Source organism: Oncorhynchus clarkii, chromosome 4, assembly GCF_045791955.1.
Source record: "Oncorhynchus clarkii lewisi isolate Uvic-CL-2024 chromosome 4, UVic_Ocla_1.0, whole genome shotgun sequence".
Lineage (NCBI taxonomy): Eukaryota > Metazoa > Chordata > Actinopteri > Salmoniformes > Salmonidae > Oncorhynchus > Oncorhynchus clarkii.
Genome location: NC_092150.1, coordinates 36,469,411 through 36,489,240, shown reverse-complemented (window position 1 = coordinate 36,489,240; position 19,830 = coordinate 36,469,411). Strand labels below are relative to the sequence as shown.

Genomic DNA, 19,830 nt, shown 5'->3' with positions numbered 1-19,830 from the left:
GTGCAACCAGCCTCACAACCACAGACCATGTGTATGGTGGTGTGTGGGCGAGCGGTTTGCTGATTTGAACGTTGTGAACAGAGTGCCCCGTGGTGGCGGCGGGGTTATGGTGTAAGCTATGGACAATGAACACAATTGCGTTTTATCAATAGCAATTTGAATGCACAGAGATACCATGACGAGATCCCGAGGCCCATTGTCGTGCCATTCAACCGCCGCCAACACCTCATGTTTCAGCATGATAATGCACGGCCCCATGTTGCAAGGATCTGTACACATATTCTGGAAGTTGAAAATGTCCCAGTTCTTCCGTGGCCTGCGAGCTCACCAGACATGTCATCCATTGAGCATGTTTGGGATGCTCTGGATTGACGTGTACGACAGTGTGTTCCAGTTCTCGCCAATATCCAGAAACTTCGCACAGCCAGTGAAGAGAAGTGGGACAACATTCCACATGCCACAATCAACAGCCTGATCAAATCCATGTGAAGGAGATGTGTCGCGCTGCATGATGCAAATGGTGGTCACCACAGATACTGACTGGTTTTCTGATTCACGCTCCTATCTCTTTTTTAAGGTATCTGTGACCAACAGTTGCATGTCTGTTCCCAGTCATGTGAAATCCATAAATTAGGGCCTAATGAATTGATTTAAATAGACTGATTTCCTTATATGAACTGTAACTCATTCAAATCTTTGACATTGTAGCATGTTGCGTTTATATTTTTGTTCAATATAGTTTGTCTCACTTGTATAGTTTAACATTGTAAGGATAAACTATTCATGATTTGATTGTTATGTAGTTATATTCTCTAAACCAGATGTAGAAACTGCTCTCTCTGAACTGCAGATTAGTTTAGGCCATCTGGCACATTCTAAATGATCATTGATGATTTCTGTGTTTATTTCACACAATATTTATGACTATGAATACATGTCTCGGTGCTCTAAGAACATTTTAGGCTTAGCGTGGTATTTTTTTATGTACTGTACAAAGACCATTACATAATTTTACTGACCATAAATAGGCTATTTCACACAGAAACCAAAGAGCAAGGATGTAACATTTTATTTTGAGAAATAGAAAAATAGTTACATTGTGTTAAAAGAAGACAGCCCCATATTACACTAACAGTATAAACACTAAGCAATGTTATTATGACACCTTCTCACATCCCATGCACGAAACAGTACTGTACCTTACACCTATTAACGTTCCCCAAAACACACATAAGACACTAACCCTCTCCCATCCAACTTTTTATACATTTGTAAATGTGTTACATTATTGTTATCAAAATGACACATTTATACTGTAGTACAACAGTTTTGAAGTGCTCGTATCATGATGTCAGAGAGAACAAATACAATTTACATGAAGTATTTTTCAGGAATGTTTGTTTCATTGTTATCAGTCTGCAGCCACTTTAAACAGAAGATACAACATTTGATGGGACCTCTTTATTTAGGACAGACACATTTCTAACTGACCAATAAGCAGGGCTTCCTTACATAAGTAAAGCAAAAGGTAATATGTAAAACAAAAAACTAAAAGTATGCAGAGGTTAAGACAAAGACTAAGTTAATGTAACTAATTAATAGTTATCCCTATTTTTCCCTCTTCTCCATCACCCTATGACATGGAGCTGGAACTGAAGGAGGTGCGGCTGTAGGTGGTGCTGCTGACGATGCTGTATCGTCTGGAGGAGCCAGATGATCCCAGGTCCAAGCTGCCTCTCCGAGAGCTCGCCCTCGACCCGGTCCTGGAGCCCGATGTGGACCCGGGAGTGGATGAGTTGTACGGACTACTGATCCCTCTGGAGGAGGCAGATGCAGCCTGGAGCATCTTGACTCCTGTATTCTCCTCCACCAAGCAGTTATCCATTGCTTCTTTGTAAGAGATCTTCAGCTTGGTCTTGGGGCAGGTCAGGTTCTTGGCATGGTGCCTCGTGTCCTGGAGCTTCTGGGCCCCTCTTCCATCCAGCCAGCCCTCTTTGAGAGCTTCCTTGATGGTTCTCCTGCGGCCCAGCTCTGGGTCATACAGGCCTCCGGTAACAAACTGGAACTCCAGGAAGCGGTGTCCCGCCTCATAGGGAAGCCACTTCTCCCTCATGGCCTCAGCAGCGGACATTTTATGTTTACACTTGATATCTTCAAACCCGATGTAGGCCTTCTGGGCGGGCTTCAGCCTGGTAGCCATGTCGTTCTCGATGATCCCCTGGCTGGTGGCCTCCTGGATGGACAGGCGCCGTCCATCAGAAGGGTTTACAATGCCTCCGGTGCAAGCCTGGGCCTCCAGTAGTCTCTGGGCAGAAATGCTGTCCACCAGCCCACGTTTGTGAGCCTCAGAGATGGAGATCTTCTCTAGGGCCTCCATGTCAAAGATGGCGCCCACGGGGCTCTGCTCACCATCCAAGACCACAGCTTCAGCAGGGCAAGCCAGGGAGACAGAGATACTGGCGATATGCTTCAGAGTGCTGGGAGAGGAAGGGCCATCGGGCTGGGTAAAGGAGCTGCTGGTGGTGGATCTGGTGATGGTGGAGCAGTCGTCAATGGAGGGTCCAATGGTAGAGCTGCCAATGATGGAGCTCGTCTTCTCAGCCTTGATGGAAGTAGATGATGTTGAAGTGATCCGTGGTGAGTAGGTGGTTGATGAAGACAGCAGGGATGAGTATGCTGCTGCTGATGTTGCTGCTGCTCTGGCTTTGGATGATGATGTTGATGAGGAGGAGGAAGACGAGGCAGAGGATCTGTTTGCTTTGGTCTTGCTGGTGATGATGTCAGCAAACTGTGTGAGAGTAATCATCTGCGATCTGTACTGGTCGTACAATGATTGGTTGATCACACTCTTCTCCAGCAGCTCTCTGATGTCATACTGGATCTCCGTCTTTCTGTCGAATATGACCAATCTCTTGGATCCATCCTGGGTGGTGATAGTGATTTCCTCCCACTCACACTCTTGCTGCGACAGCTCCAGGAACATCTCGTGGTCGATCAGCCCCTTGTCGTACGCTTCCTTCAACGACATATCCTTATTGGTGTCTGGGTCTACAATCACCACCCTCCTCTTCCTTAGAGTGCTCTTCTGGGTGATGGGCTGAGGCGGTTCCTTCTTCTTCTTGATGGAGAGGAGAACCATGCCAGTCTTCTGGTCTATAATGCAGCGTTTCTTTAGCTGGAGATAAGTTAGGTTGTCCTGGTTGTTTGGATCGAAGAAGCCCTTGGAGTTGTCCCCTTCGTCTGTCAGGATCTGGTTCATTTCCTTGCTGAAGTAGCCCTTCTTATAGGCAGTCACCACCTCGATGCGGTGGCTGTGTCTGGGGTCGATGATGCCCCCGCTGGCAATCTGAGCCTCGAGTAGATGGATCCCATGTTTCTTCTCGATCAGCCCCTTCTCTATGGCCTGGAACAGGGAGATGATCTTGTCCGTGCCTGGGTCTTTATACCCGGTGACGGCCCTCTCTGCAGACAACAGTTTGTCTTTGAACTCCGGCCCAGCCAGGCCCCTCTTGTAGGCATCGACCACGGTCAGACAGAGGTTGTTGACGGGGTCAATCATGAATCCAGAGGCGGCCTGGGCTTCGAGGAGCTCCAGGGTGGTGCTGGGCTTCAGTAACCCTTCCTTCATGGCCTGGTAGATGGACAAGGTCTTGTCGTTTGCCTCGTTGTAGACCCCCGCAATACAGGTGGAGCCAAGGAGGTACGACCTCAACCGGTGCTCGATGTCCTGGCTGGTCAGTTTGCCTTCCTTCAGTTGGTCCATGTCAGATTTCTCCAAGAGGTTAGCACTCATCAGGTCTGTGACAGACACCTCTCCCCTGAGACCCTTCACTGTCATGGGTTTCTCTGGAGCGGGGAGGATCAGGAGACCTGTGGTGGGTTCGGCCTTGCATCTCCTCTTCAGGGATACATAGCTGGCTCCCAGCTGGGTGTCTGGGTTCAAGTAACACTCAGGTCGTTGGTTCAAGGCTCGGTACAGATCCTCGTCGATCAGGTCCCGGTCCATGGCTGCATCTTTAGGGAGGAAGACACTGAGGACAGGGTCTATGATTCCCCCTACTGATTCTTGTGCCTGGAGCATCCGCAGAGCTGTGACTCTATCGATCAGGCCCTTCCTCATAGCCTGGCCTGCTGACAAGAGCTTGGTGGTGTTGGGGTCACGGTACCCCAGACATGCAGCCTCAGCAATCAGCAGCCTCTCTCTGTCCTCCTCGTATACCACTCCTCTCTTGCACGCCTCCTGCACCGTCATCTTCTCGTTGGCTCTGGGATCCACAATGTGGCCTGTGGCAGCTTGGGCCTCTAGCAGCAAGATGGCGCTGTCTTCAGAGAGGATGTTCTCTCTCTTGGCCTCTGTGAGGGACATTTTACCTTGAGGTCCCACAGCCACACCAGAGATACTACCAGTCCCCTTAAGATTGAGTTTGATGTCCACAGACACCTCGCGGACGGTCTTCTGACCGTTCAGGAGCTGTCCGTAAGTCACTTTGTTGATGACCCCACAGTCCAGCAGCTGCTTGGCCGTCACCATTTTGCGGACACCTTCGAAGACCAGCGTGGCGGGGTCCAGGTCTTTCTTTCCGCTCTCGTCCGTCTGGGTGTGTTTGGCGAAGGCGTAGGGCCTCTCCCTGAGTTTACTCAACTCTGCCTCCAGGGAGTCTCTGACGGAGGTGAGTTCAGAGAATTGGGTCTGGGTGATCAGCAGCCTGCTCTTATAACGCTCCTCCACCTCCCTCAGCTCTCTCATCAACCGCTCTATCTCAGTCTTCAGAGAGCTCCTCTCCCGCTCCAGCTTCTCCTTCTCCGAGTTAAACTGCCTCACCTCGCCTTCCTTGGACTCGTACTGGCCCTTCCAGTACAGGAAGTCCTTCTTGACCTGAATGGATTACATGTATTAATTGATGGATGAATAAATAATATAAAATATGATAATAATACAAAATGTAAAAAAATATGTTAATAATACAAATTAATTTAATATGAATCATAAATGAATGAATCAATGGATGGATGGATAGATAAATAAATGAATGAATGAATTAATCCAATTTAAAATACATATATAAGATTGACTCCAGACAGCAAAGTGAAATCAACAATACACACCTTCTCGTTCTCCTCCTGCAGGCACAGCTTGATGCGTGACTCGGACTCAAGAGAGACTTTCATGTGGTTCAGCTCTTCCTCTAGCTTCTGAGAGCGGGCTCTGTCCTGGTTTGTCTGCTTTAGCTTCAACAGCAGAGCATCTCTCTCCATCTCTATCTCGTTGTACTGGGTCTCAGTGGACTGAATCAGACAGGATGTCTGGAGGGGGAGAAGGGTCAAGGGAGAGAGAGAGAGGAAGAGAAGGAGAGAGAGGGACAGAGGGGTGAAGGTGGATAGACAGATAGACAAAGGGGCAGAATATTAGCAGGTTAGCGTTTTTCGTCATGAATCTTGTTCTTGAGGCATCTCTGCAGGGTGGTCACTAACTGGCACAGGTTTTTAAAACCTAACCTTAACCTTAACCATACTGCTAACCCGAATGCCTAGTGGTTCCCCTAACCTTGAATTAAGCTTAGTTTTAATAAATATTTACAATATAGCCCATTTTGATTTTGCAGCTGGCCTATCTAAGCGGAAATCGCTCAGTTCTAAATAAATAAATAAATAAATGTCCATCTGCAAAATATTAGTTGAGTGATTAGTTTTAGAATAATAATGAATTATTTTGTTAGAAAATGTCACAGAATTCGGTGATTTGGCATTTACAATAAGAACAGCATGCTCTGTTATTGAAAAACAAAACACAGCTCCAATAACTTACCCACACATTGACAATAAGCAGTTATCATTGGTCAATTAAAATTATATGACTAAAGGAATAAATTACCAGAATTCCCCAACACGGAAACAAGAGTGCAATTGGTTTCCTGTACATTCAAAGGAAATAGACAGATACTGTCAGAGACCGATTACCAGTTTACTAGACTAGACAAACGAGAATCTATCTACTAATATTACTAGAGACATGAACACGACAATAATTACAAAGACAGAGACTAAATTAACGCCAGAGGACAAGATCAGTGATGATGTAGACACTGTGGATCACTGGAGACAAAACAAGGCAAAGGCAAAAAGCATGATGATTGGTAAATCAACAGAGGAAGTATCTAGTTGTGGGCAGGGGTGTGAGAAAGCAGTATGGTGAAGGCAACCACATTGGATGCACAGATTGCATTTGCATTCGTTTTTTTTCTCTTCGATCTTTCAATTGAAAATGCAAATCACAACACATACAAGGATGCATGCCTTGCATGGGTTTTACAATAAACAAGCAAAGGCAGGCATCTACATGAGGTTTGCCAGCATGCAAGATAAACGGATTGTCTGCAGCCAGCTAAAACTATTCCACCAACTAACTAAATCAGTATAGTCTGATTTGAAGAAACACAAAACAGTCCGACATGAACCTCTGAGGTTCAAGACAAGTACCTCAAAGACCTGACTCTGGAGTTGCCCTATCTCCATCCTGAGTTTCTCCCTCTCCGAAGAGAGCTCTGCCACCAGGCTCTGGGTATCCAGGCTGCTTCCCGAGCTGCTCTTCAGCTGCAGCTCCAGGACAGTGATCTGGGCCACCAGCTCGTCATCAGCCCCCTGTCTGGTCCTCAGCAGCTCCTCCCTCTCATGTTTCACCCCCCTCAACTCCTCCTCGAGCCGCAGTCGCTCTTTGGTCAGGGTCTGGGTCAGGGTCTGGAGACGCTCGTGTTCTACCGAGCTCTCGTTGAGCACTCGGCTCTTCTCCTCGATGGTCTTGTAGAGTGTTTCGTTACGGAGATTAGCCTCGCGGACCTTGGCCTGCTCCTGGAGGAGATGCTGTTGGAGTGGCTTCAGCTCGGAGCTCAGAGACGCCAGACTCTCCGTGGAGGCTTTGAACTCCTTCAACCTCCTCTCTAGCTCCTCCTGGAGTTTCCTGTGCTCCTCTTCTCTCCTCCTCCCCACGGTTTTGGCCTCCTCCTGACTGCGACGCAGGATGGTGATGGTGCTGGTGTACTCCCGCATGGTGTGGTTAGTTTTCTGGAGCTCTGTCTCCACGTGCCTCCTCTTGATCACCTCCTCCTGGCTGGTTCTCCTCAAAGCCTCCACCTCCCCATCTTTCCTTTCAAGAGTAGCCTGCAGCTCCTTGATGCATCCCTGTAACCTGGCTACACTCTGCTCTGCCTTGTTCTTCTCACCGCTCACCTTCTTAAACTCTGTACAGATACTAACCAGCTCCTCCTCCACCTCCCTCAGCCGGGTCACACCCTGGGAGGAGGAGGTCTGCTTGCCCTGAATCTCCCCCAGGAGCAGCTCCATCCTGGTCCTCTCCTCCTCCAATGCTCCCCTCCTCCTCTGCTCCTCATCCAGGCTGTGTGTGAGGAGGACCAGCTGGCCTCTACTGTCCTGCAGGGCCTTGGTGAGCTCTGACACCTCATCTCTATACTGACTACTGTCCTCCCCTCTCTGCCTGACTAATATCTCCACCTGCGCCTCCAGCTCCCTTCTCCTCCGCGCCTCCTCTGTGACCACAGATCTCTGAGAATGGGCCTCCTCCTCCGCCATCTTCCTCTGCTCCTCGGCCTGACTCAGAGACACATTCAGCCTCTTGAGCTGGTCCTCCTGGTCCCTCCTATCAGCCTCTAGCCGGTCACACTGCAACTTGATGCCCTGGTCCACCTCCTCCCTCTGGGAAGACAGGTGCTGGATGTCCGTCCTGCAGATGGTAATCTGGGACTCGTAGCTGAGCTTTAGGTTACTGATCTCCACACTGCATTGTCTCCTTACCTTAGACAGCTCTTGCTCCAGCTCTTTGAAGCGCTGCCCCTCCTCCTCCAGCTGCTTCCTTAACCGCTCTGCCTCCCTCTCCTGGGTCCCCACGCTCTTCTCCACCTCCATCTTTGCCCAGTTGGCCTGCTCCAACTCCTTCTGCCTCCTCCTCAGCACCTGCTCGTGCTCATCCTGCTGCTCCCCGTAGCGCTCATCCGCCATCCTCCTCTTCCTCTTCTCCTCCTCGACGAGGGAGTTGAGGCGGGTCACCTGCTCCTGCAGCTCCTTCAGTTGGCCGCGGGTGGAGGCAAGAGAGTCCTGGGTGGCGCTGCACTGCAGGGCCGTGCTCCTCTTCACCTCTTCCACAGAGAGGAGCTGCTCCTGCGACTGGGACAGCTCCAGCCGGTAGCGGACTAACGCCTCCTCCAGAGAACTGTTCTTAGCGTTGTGGTCCTCAATGTCCTCTTTGAGCAGCCGTAGCTCCTCCTCCAACAGGTCGATCCTGGTGTTACGCATCTACAGGTGGAGAAGGAATGTTTAGGGTCAAGTAGAGTGGATAATAATATTTGTAACTTGGCAAATAAACTTGAATCTATAATGAAAGCCCTACTACGAGGTCTAAAACAGGGCTGTCAAACTCAATCAGCACAAGGGCCATATTGAAAAAACACAACAAATTTGCGGGTCTTTTTTGTTTTTTTAAATACAACTACGACACAAAATATGGCCCTTCATAATGTCCACTTATGTACCATCGTGGCACCCTTGCACTTTTTTCAAGTAACTCACAATTTTCACTAAAAATATGTTGAAATTGACCAAAAATTCTTTATTTCCCTGTTAATATTACAGAACCTTTTTTTTTTTTACAGAACTTAATATATCCATTTAAATCAGAAAATAAACAGAAATGGCATTGATAAAATTATTGACACCCTAGACTTAATATTTGGTAGCACATGCTTTGGTCAAAATAATTGCAATCAACTGCTTCCTATAGCCTTCAATGAGCTTCCTACACCTCCGTACTGACAGTTTGGCCCACTGCTCTTGTGCAAACTGCTCCAGTTCTCCCAGATTTGAAGGGTGCCTTCTCCCAACTGCTGATTTCGGTTCTCTCCACAAGTTTTCAATGGGATTTAGATCTGGACTCATTGCTGGCCACATCAGAACAGTCCAGTGTTTTATCTTGAACCATTCCTGGGTGCTTTTTGAAGTGTGTTTGGGGTCATTGTCCTGCTGGAAGACCTATGACGTTCAATGGAGACCCAGTTTTCTGAAATTGGGTCTGACATTACACTCTAAAATGCCTTGATATTCTCCTGATTTCATGATGCCATGCACACGTTCAAGGCACCCAGTGCCAGAGGCAGCAAAGCAGCCCCAAAACATCACAGATGTTTGACTGTAGGGAAGGTGATATTTTCTTTGAAGCCTTCATTTTGTTTTCTGTAAACATAGAGATGGTGTGCTTTACCAAAAAGCTCTACTTTGATCTCATCTGTCCACAGGACATTCTCCCAGAATGATTTTGGCATGTTCAGGTGTGTTTTGGCAAATTAGGCTTTATTATGTCTCTTACTCAGTGGGGTCCTCCTTGGTCTCCTACCATATAACTGCCTTTCATTGAGTTGGCGACGGATGGTGCGTGTTGAAACTGTCGTACCTGTCTGAAGGTCAGTTTGTGTGGCAGTTGATAGAGGTGCTTTCTACACCACTCAAACAATCCTTCACTGCAATCTTCCATCAAGTTATCTTGCGTCCACGTCCAGGGTGGTTGGCTGGTCCAGGCATGGGCCTTAAACGTCTTGATAACATTACACACGGTGGAAACAGGAACATCAAGGACCTTGGAGATGGACTTGTAGCCTTGAGATGGTCCATCCTTGGCTACAATCTTGTGTCGGACCTCCTCAGATAATTCTCTGGTTTTCTTTCTTTTCTCCATGCTCAGTGCGGTACACACGGTGACACAAAACAGGACAATGAGTCCTTTTCTCTATACAAACTGGTTGAATGAGTGATTTTTATATTGGAGGCACCTGCAACTCACCACAGGTGAGTTCAATTCCAAAGTAAAGAAGAATCACTTGCTCGAAATCGAATTATTTTCGAAATACTTCTAGAAGGTGCCAATAATATTTCCCAGGCCATTTTAGGATTTCGTTGCGGAATAAGCTAATAAACGGTAAACGGGACACACTAAAGCAGCACAATTGACCTTGAATTCACCAATGGGAGCACATCAGGCTGTAATTTCATGAAGTAGATCACTCAACTGTTTTATACTCGCTTGTGTATCCTATGTATCCTTTAGTAGTAATTTATACCCGCGTGTAAATCCTTTATCTTATTACGTTTTGACACCCAACATGACATTTTCTGTAGGCTACAGCAATGACGGGTCGGAACCGAAACCTGGCATGGTCATTTAGCCTACAACACCTTTAAACTTTCAGTCCGGTGCCATTAGTGATGATAAGATACAGTGCACTGGCTGGCTTGTGTGTAGGTGTGTGTGTGTGTGTTTGGGAGGAGGGGTGTGTGAATGGCAATCTTATTTGGCATGCAGGACGTTGGTCGTGGTTGCTGTGACATAGTAGTGCGGCGCGTCGCGGGCTGTATGGAAGCGGACCAAAATGAATTGACAAACCAAATCATTGTGCGGGGCCGGATGAGACCCGTGTCACGGGGCGGATTTGGCCCGCGGGCTTTGTGTTTGACACGTGGTCTAAAAGCTCATCGTTGTAAAAACATCAGCGGAAACAGATTGAATCTCCAGTTCCGTGTGGCTCCTCTCAGTACCTTGAGCGTCTCCATGTTATTGTGTAGTTCTCCCAGGTATTTGTTGTAGTCACCAGACAGGGTGAGCAGCTCGATGTAACGGGTCTGCAGCAACGTAGTCTGGGAAAGAAAGTCAACAATGCACCGTTAAATAATGGAGACACACAATGACACAAACCACTAAGAGACAGAGACATACAGTGCCTTCGGAACGTATTCACACCCCTTGAACTTCAAATGGATTACATTGAGATTTTGTGTCACTGTAATATAACAAATCTTCCCGGCGTGAAATCGTTCCCAATCGTTCCCAATCGTTCTGATCGTGTTCTGATCGTGACGTCATGCTGAAACATTTCTCCCGGCGTGGAAATGTTCCCGGTTCAGTAATTGGACATGCATCTCTTTATGTGGATGGCTGAGCTCGTGCGGATGAATCCCTCTCACACTCCCTCGGCCTCAAAAAACTATTCTGTGGGCAAGCGCATACGCTTCACACATCTGCCAATCAATGTTGGCCAGGAGTATTGACACTGACCAATCAGAAGCTTGTTGAGGCATAAGGTCAGCGATTAAATACCCAGATTTGTGCATCAAAGTGCTGAGGGTTGATGTGGGAAGAGATTTTTTGCGATTGCAAAGACTTGGGCGCTACTTTTTCGATTGACAGTGCATATACTGTATTTGTTAGTTAGTTAGATAGCTAAAACAAGGGCGAGGGAGGGTGTGAGAGAAACATCCGCATGAGCTCAGCCATCCACATAAAGAGACGCACGTGCAATTATTGAACAGGGAACATTTTCACGCTGTGGAAATTTTACAACATGAAGTCACTATTTCACTCTGGGAAGATTTTTACTTGACACCCGACACACAATACCCCATTCTGTCAAAGTGGAATTGTTTTTGTTTTGTTTTTCTCAAAGGGTTGTGTTTAGGGCAGATCCAACCCAACACACTCTTCATATTTTCAAGCATGGTAGTGGCTACATCATGTCCTGGGTATGCTTGTCATTGGCAAGGACTAAGGATTTTTTTAGGATAAAAATAAACTGAATAGAACTAAACACAAAAATCAGTTCAGTCTGCTTTTTAACAGACACTGGGAGACAAATTCCCCTGTCAGCAGGACAATTACCTAAAACACAAGGCCAACTGGAGTTGCTTACCAAGATGACATTGGTTGCATCACCGCCTGGTATGGCAACTGTTCGGCATCTGACCATAAGGCGCTACAGATGGTAGTGCATATAGCCCAGTACATCACTGGGGCCAAGCTTCCTGCCATCCAGGACCTATATAATAGGTGGTGTCAGAGGAAAGCCCATAAAATTGTCAGAGACTCCAGTCACCCAAGTCATAGACTGTTTTCTCTGCTATCGCACGAGAGAGAAGGATTATCACCACAGCAAGTAAGGTACTTGGAGTCAAACAGACAGGCCTGGATGAGATCTTTAAGGTCAGGACCCTCCGCAAGGCTCACAAAATCATTTTAGACTCAAGCCACCCCCTGTACACGGACTGAACTACTCCCCTCTGGGCACAGGTATAGGGCACCCCTCAGCAGGAAAAACAGAAATAGACAATCATTTGTGCCAGGTGTGATATCCCTCCTAAATAGCTCGGGCTAAATTTCCTAAGGACTCAGTAAGAACAGCAGGTTAGTCTTTTTTCTTAAAAATGAAATGGTATGTGACTGTTATGAAAGTTGTATTGTCAATTTTGTTTTGTATTTAAACGCCACTTTAAATGTGTACATTTAACACTGCATGGGGACAATAAAGTTCCCCATGGGGGAAATAAAGTCAGTAAGTAAGTAAGCACTACCGGAGCACCAAGTCTAGGACCAAAAGGCTCCTTAACAGCTTCTACTCCAAAGCCATAAAACTGCTGAACAATTAATCAAATGGCCACCGCACTATTACGTTGACCCCCCCCCCCCCCAGTTGTTTTGTACACTACTGCTACTCGCTGTTTATTATCTATGCATAGTCACTTCACCACTACCTACATGTACAAATGACCTCAACTAACCTGTACCCCCGCACACTGACTCGATACCGGTACCCCCTGTATATAGCCTCGTTATTGTGTTACTATTTTTTATTTTTGTTTATGTGGTCATTATTTTCTTAACTCTTCTTGAACTGCACTGTTGGTTAAGGGCTTGTAAGTCGGCATTTCACGGTAAGGTCTACACTTGTCGTATTCGGCGCATGTGACAAAGAAAGTTTGATTTGATTTGACATGGAATGTTCCTGAGTGGCCTAGTTTCAGTATTGACTTAAATTGTCTTGAAAATCTATGGCAATGATCAATGATCAACAACCAACTTGACAGAACTTAAATAATTGTTTTAAGAATAATGGGTAAATATTGTACAATACAGGTGTGCACAGCTTTTAGACACTTACACAGAAAGGCTCACAGCTGTAATCGCTGCCAAAGGTGATTCTAACATGTATTGTCTTAGGAGGTTGAATACTTATGTAATCAAGATATATTGGTGTTTTATTTTTCATTATTAGATTATTTTTTTTTTTACAAATGTTACAATTTTTCTTCCACTTTGACGTTACAGAGTATTTTGTTTAGATCGTTAACAAAATAGGACAATAAAATCTATTTTAATCCCACCTTGTAACACAACAAAATGTGTAAAAAGTCAAGGGGTGTGAATACTTTCTGAAGTCACTGTAGATACTGAGTGGGCTGTGTTTGGTTGTGTAACAGAGATATAAACTCAGCAAAAAAAGAAACGTCCCTTTTTCGGGACCCTGTCTTTCAAAGATAATTCATAAAAATCCAAATAACTTCACAGATCTTCATTGTAAAGGGTTTAAACACTGTTTCCCATGCTTGTTCAATGAACCATAAACAATTAATGAACATGCACCTGTGGAACGGTCGTTAAGACACTAACAGCTTACAGATGGTAGGCAATTAAGGTCACAGTTACGAAAGCTTAGGACACTAAAGAGGCCTTTCTACTGACTCTGAAAAACACTAAAAGAAAGATGCCCGGGGTCCCTGCTCATCTGTGTGAATGTGCCTTAGGCATGCTGCAAGGAGGCATGTGGACTACAGATGTGACCAGGGCAATAAATTGCAATGTCCGTACTGTGAGACGCCTAAGACAGCGCTACAGGGAGACAGGACGGACAGTTGATCGTCCTCGCAGTGGCAGATCACGTGTAACAACACCTGCACAGGATTGGTACATCCGAACATCACACCTGCGGGACAGGTACAGGATGGCAGGGACAACTGCCCGAGTTACACCAGGAAAGCACAATCCCTCCAGCAGTGCTCTGACTGTCCGCAATAGGCTGAGAGAGGCTGGATTGAGGGCTTGTAGGCCTGTTGTAAGGCAGGTTCTCACCAGACATCACCGGCACAATGTCGCCTATGGGCACAAACCCAACGTCGCTGGACCAGACAGGACTGGCAAAAAGTGCTCTTATCTGACGAGTCGTGGTTTTGTCTCACCAGGCGTCATGGTCGGATTTGTGTTTATCTTCGAAGGAATGAGTGTTACACCGAGGCCTGTACTCTGGAGCAGGATCAATTTGGAGGTGGAGGGTCCATCATGGTCTGGGGCGGTGTGTCACAGCATCATTGGACTGAGCTTGTTGCAGGCAGTCTCAAAGCTGTGCATTACAGGGAAGACATCCTCCTCCCTCATGTGGTACCCTTCCTGCAGGCTCATCCTGACATGACCCTCCAGCATGACAATGCCACCAGCCATACTCCTCGTTCTGTGCATGATTTCCTGCAAGACAGGAATGTCAGTGTTCTGCCATGGCCAGCGAAAAGTCTGGGCCGTTTTGGATTGGAGCGTGAGTGCTAGGGCCATTCCCCCCCAGAAATGTCCGGGAACTTGCAGATGCCTTGGTGGAAGAGTGGGGTAACATCTCACAGCAAGAACTGGCAAATCTGGTGCAGTCCATGAGGAGGAGATGCACTGTAGTATTTAATGCAGCTGGTGGCCACACCAGATACTGACTGTTACTTTTGATTTTGACCCCCCTTTATTCAGGGACACATTATTCAATTTATGTTAGTCACATGTCTGTGGAACTTGTTCAGTTCATGTCTCAGTTGTTGAATCTTGTTGTGTTCATACAAATATTTACACATGTTAAGTTTGCTGAAAATAAACGCAGTTGACAGTGAGAGGACATTTCTTTTTTTGCTGAGTTTAGACACACATTTTAAAGGATCTTTGTTGACTGGATGTTGTGATTACTGTTTACCTCCTCAGTGAGTTTAGTAGAAGGAGATTGTAGCATGGTCCTCTTCATAGGGATGTTTAGTAGAGTCTCCAGACCAGCACTGTATGAGGCCAACTCCAGCTCATAGTCCTAAAAACATAAAGTCACATTAAAACAAATGTACAATACAAACATATTTTATTACATCACAGAAATGTTAAAACAGACAGGTACTGTTAGATATAATGTGTCAGAAATGGTCTGTACCTTGATGGAGTTGACGCAGGCATCAGTGTCTCCAAGAACACTCACCACACTCTCCCTCTTCCCCTTGATCTCAGAGTTCAGCACCTAGACAGACACATAGATTCATATGCTGGGTTAAATTGACTCCAATAGACACTGAACAACTGGACTGTTTTTATGTTGATTGATTAACCTTCTGCTGGTTGAGGTGTTCGTCCAGGGCTGTGATGCTATCTATCTTGGTGGCCTGCAGCGCGTCATGTTTCTGACGAGTAGCACCAATCCACTCACTGAGGACTGAGCTCGTGGTTGTGTACTGCTGGAGCAGATGGAGGTACCCCTCCAGGTCCCGCAGTCTGAGAGAGAGGGGAAGCGAGATACAGTTTTTGTAAATAGATTATTTAAAAGTGTTTTTTTAAGTAATCGAAATGTAAAGGAAGGGCGGATAAAAAAAAGGTGTATTGGTATGGAGAACAGGAAGTCTGTAAACAAGAATCAGAGGGACAACCCACAACAAAACAGATCAAGCTACGGAGTGAGATATACACTATATTTACAAAAGTATGTGGACACCCCTTCAAATGAGTGGATTCGGCTATTTCAGCCACACCCGTTGCTGACAGGTGTATAAAATCTAGCACACAGCCATGCAATCTACATAGACAAACATTAGCAGTAGAAATGCCTTACTGAGGAGCTGAGTGACTTTTAACATGGCACCGTCATAGGATGGCACCTTTCCAACAAGTCAATTCGTAACATTTCTGCCCTGCTAGAGCTGCCCCGGTCAAGTGCTGTTTTTGTGAAGTGAAAACGTCTAGGAGCAACAACGGCTCAGCCGCGAAGTGGTAGGCCACACAAGATCACAGAACGGGACCTTCAAGTGCTGAAGTGTGTAAAAATCGCTTGTCCTCGGTTGCAGCACTCACTACCGAGTTCCAAACTGCCTCTGGAAGCAACGTTAGCACAAAAAACTCCTCAAGAGCTTCATGAAATGGGTGTCCATGGCCGAGCAGCCGCACACAATCCTAATGTCACAATGCGCAATGCTAAGTGTTGGCTGGAGTGGTGTAAAGCTCGCCACCATTGGACTCTGGAGCAGTGGAAACGTGGTCTCTGGAGTGATGTATCATGCTTCACCATCTGGCAGTACAACGGACGAATCTGGGTTTGGCGGATGCCAGGAGAACGCTACCTTACACAATGCATTGTGCCAACTGTAAAGCTTGGTGGAGGAGGAATAATGGTCTGTGGCTGTTTTTCATGGTTCGGGATATGTCTATTGCAGGTCTATTGTAGTGGGAATGAGATAAGGAACCGAAAAGGTGTAGATAGATAAGGTAAAGATAGGTCCATACCTAGAGTCTAGCTGGCTCTGGATGCGTCTCCAGCGGTCAGACAGCTGGTTGACCTGTTCGCTGTATATGGACAGGTCCACGTCACACCTGTGGAAGGCTCTGCCCACCTGGCCATTCCAGTGGACCGCCTTCCCCAGCTCCGTCTCCATGGAGACCAGGACGGCACTCTTCCCCTCCAGCTCCGCCCTCATACTCTACACACACACACACACACACACACACACACATGCATACACACACACACACACACACACACACACACACACACACACACACACACACACACACACACACACACACACACACACACACACACACACACACACACACACAGAACAAGTGAGTAAGACATTTAAACGTGTTAACCCTCGCAAGGCTGCAGGCCCAGATGGCATCCCCAGCCGCGCCCTCAGAGCATGCGCAGACCAGCTGGCCGGTGTGTTTACGGACATATTCAATCAATCCCTATACCAGTCTGCTGTTCCCACATGCTTCAAGAGGGCCACCATTGTTCCTGTTCCCAAGAAAGCTAAGGTAACTGAGCTAAATGACTACCGCCCCGTAGCACTCACATCCGTCATCATGAAGTGCTTTGAGAGACTAGTCAAGGACCATATCACCTCCACCCTACCTGACACCCTAGACCCACTCCAATTTGCTTACCGCCCAAATAGGTCCACAGACGATGCAATCTCAACCACACTGCACACTGCCCTAACCCATCTGGACAAGAGGAATACCTATGTGAGAATGCTGTTCATCGACTACAGCTCGGCATTCAACACCATAGTACCCTCCAAGCTCGTCATCAAGCTCGAGACCCTGGGTCTCGACCCCGCCCTGTGCAACTGGGTACTGGACTTCCTGACGGGCCGCCCCCAGGTGGTGAGGGTAGGCAACAACATCTCCTCCCCGCTGATCCTCAACACTGGGGCCCCACAAGGTTGCGTTCTGAGCCCTCTCCTGTACTCCCTGTTCACCCACGACTGCGTGGCCACGCACGCCTCCAACTCAATCATCAAGTTTGCGGACGACACAACAGTGGTAGGCTTGATTACCAACAACGATGAGACGGCCTACAGGGAGGAGGTGAGGGCCCTCGGAGTGTGGTGTCAGGAAAACAACCTCACACTCAACGTCAACAAAACTAAGGAGATGATTGTGGACTTCAGGAAACAGCAGAGGGAACACCCCCCTATCCACATCGATGGAACAGTAGTGGAGAGGGTAGCAAGTTTTAAGTTCCTCGGCATACACATCACAGACAAACTGAATTGGTCCACTCACACAGACAGCATCGTGAAGAAGGCGCAGCAGCGCCTCTTCAACCTCAGGAGGCTGAAGAAATTCGGCTTGTCACCAAAAGCACTCACAAACTTCTACAGATGCACAATCGAGAGCATCCTGGCGGGCTGTATCACCGCCTGGTATGGCAACTGCACCGCCCTCAACCGTAAGGCTCTCCAGAGGGTAGTGAGGTCTGCACAACGCATCACCGGGGGCAAACTACCTGCCCTCCAGGACACCTACACCACCCGATGTCACAGGAAGGCCATAAAGATCATCAAGGACATCAACCACCCGAGCCACTGCCTGTTCACCCCGCTATCATCCAGAAGGCGAGGTCAGTACAGGCGCATCAAAGCTGGGACCGAGAGACTGAAAAACAGCTTCTATCTCAAGGCCATCAGACTGTTAAACAGCCACCACTAACACTGAGTGGCTGCTGCCAACACACTGACACTGACTCAACTCCAGCCACTTTAATAATGGGAATTGATGGGAAATGATGTAAATATATCACTAGCCACTTTAAACAATGCTACCTTATATAAATGTTACTTACCCTACATTATTCATCTCATACGCATACGTATATACTGTACTCTATATCATCGACGGTATCCTTATGTAATACATGTATCACTAGCCACTTTATACTATACTATGCCACTTTGTTTACATACTCATCTCATTTGTACACACTGTACCCGATACCATCTACTGTATCTTGCCTATGCTGCTCTGTACCATCACTCATTCATATATCCTTATGTACATATTCTTTATCCCCTTACACTGTGTACAAGACAGTAGTTTTGGAATTGTTAGTTAGATTACTTGTTATTACTGCATTGTCGGAACTAGAAGCACAAGCATTTCGCTACACTCGCATTAACATCTGCTAACCATGTGTATGTGACAAATAAAATTTGATTTGATTTGATTTGACCTAGATTTTAATCAGAAAGTTAACTGTCCCTTTTAGAGTACATACCGAGAACCCAAATAACCACAAAACTCACAGACTTCAAAACACTTACTAGGGCCCTATAAAATCTATTTTATTTTTTGGCAAATTCCATTTAGTTTTTTCCCAAATTTCGTTTTCTCAGTTTTGTTTTTCCAAGTTTCAGATTTTTCCCCTTTTCAGGTTTTCACTCTCAAAATGGACACTTACCCTCCCCCATCCCCAATGGACATTTATCATTGCTACAGTTGTAAATGTGTAAACAGTATATTATTATTATTTTTTACTCATCACATCTTTTTTTGTCCTGCACTGTAGGAGCTCAGAGCATAAACATTTCACTTAAGCCTGAGATGACATCAGTGACCCTGTACATGTGACTAATAAACTCATCTAATAAAAAAAATACAACAAATAATCACTTTTTTTTTTACGGAAAACAATAAAATTGGATGTTCTAAGTTCACAACAGTGCTTAAACCACATCAGGAGAGCACTTTTGAGGTGTGGGAAAGACCTAAGAAATTATACCCTTTAATTCAAGTGCACACCAGCAAGAGACTTGCTTGGTTAGCAGTGTTTCTGTAGCACACATGTGAGTGCAGAGTGTGAGTGCAGAGTGTGAGTGCAGAGTGTGAGTGCAGAGTGTGAGTGCAGAGTGTGAGTGCAGAGTGTGAGTGCAGAGTGTGAGTGCAGAATGTGAGTGCAGAGTGTGAGTGCAGAGTGTGAGTGCAGAGTGTGAGTGCAGAGTGTGAGTGCAGAGTGTGAGTGCAGAGTGTGAGTGCAGAGTGTGAGTGCAGAGTGTGAGTGCAGAGTTTGAGTGCAGAGTGTGAGTGCAGAGTGTGAGTGCAGAGTGTGAGTGCAGAGTGTGAGTGCAGAGTGTGAGTGCAGAGTTTGCTAAACAAATCACCACTGGATTGATGCAGATAATCATGATATCATTCTGCCAGATAGGCATAGACTACTTTGTAATTTACATTTAATTGAGATCATTTTTTGGAAAGCCTTTCCATCTACCAGAAGACGGTTGTTATTAGCTTCATAGCTTAGGGCTACATCAATAAAATAAAAAATAAATTGTTCAATTCCGTTTTAATGTCTGGATTCCGTACTCGTTTTCCACATCACGGATTTCATTGGGCCCTAATTTACAAACGGACCATTTTATCCTAGAAGTACCACATACAGC

At 46.4% G+C, this 19,830-nt stretch overlaps 1 protein-coding gene across 2 annotated transcripts in view; it reads right to left on the bottom strand.

Annotated features, from left to right (window-relative positions):
• Positions 1–1,053: 1,053 nt before the first annotated feature.
• LOC139406766 (desmoplakin-A-like) overlaps positions 1,054–19,830 on the bottom strand; it is a 35,836-nt gene continuing 17,059 nt past the window's right edge. Inside the window, exons 17-24 of one of the 2 annotated variants that reach the window (XM_071149785.1) lie at positions 16,391–16,584; positions 15,226–15,388; positions 15,054–15,137; positions 14,829–14,936; positions 10,594–10,692; positions 7,807–8,304; positions 5,107–5,304; positions 1,054–4,876 (exon numbers count right to left, since the gene is read on the bottom strand). In XM_071149785.1, coding sequence (XP_071005886.1) covers positions 1,634–4,876; positions 5,107–5,304; positions 7,807–8,304; positions 10,594–10,692; positions 14,829–14,936; positions 15,054–15,137; positions 15,226–15,388; positions 16,391–16,584 — 4,587 coding nt within the window. In that variant the 3' untranslated portion in view covers positions 1,054–1,633. Of the gene's footprint in view, positions 4,877–5,106; positions 5,305–6,477; positions 8,305–10,593; positions 10,693–14,828; positions 14,937–15,053; positions 15,138–15,225; positions 15,389–16,390; positions 16,585–19,830 lie in introns of both variants that reach the window. The other variant, XM_071149784.1, reaches the window with a different exon arrangement.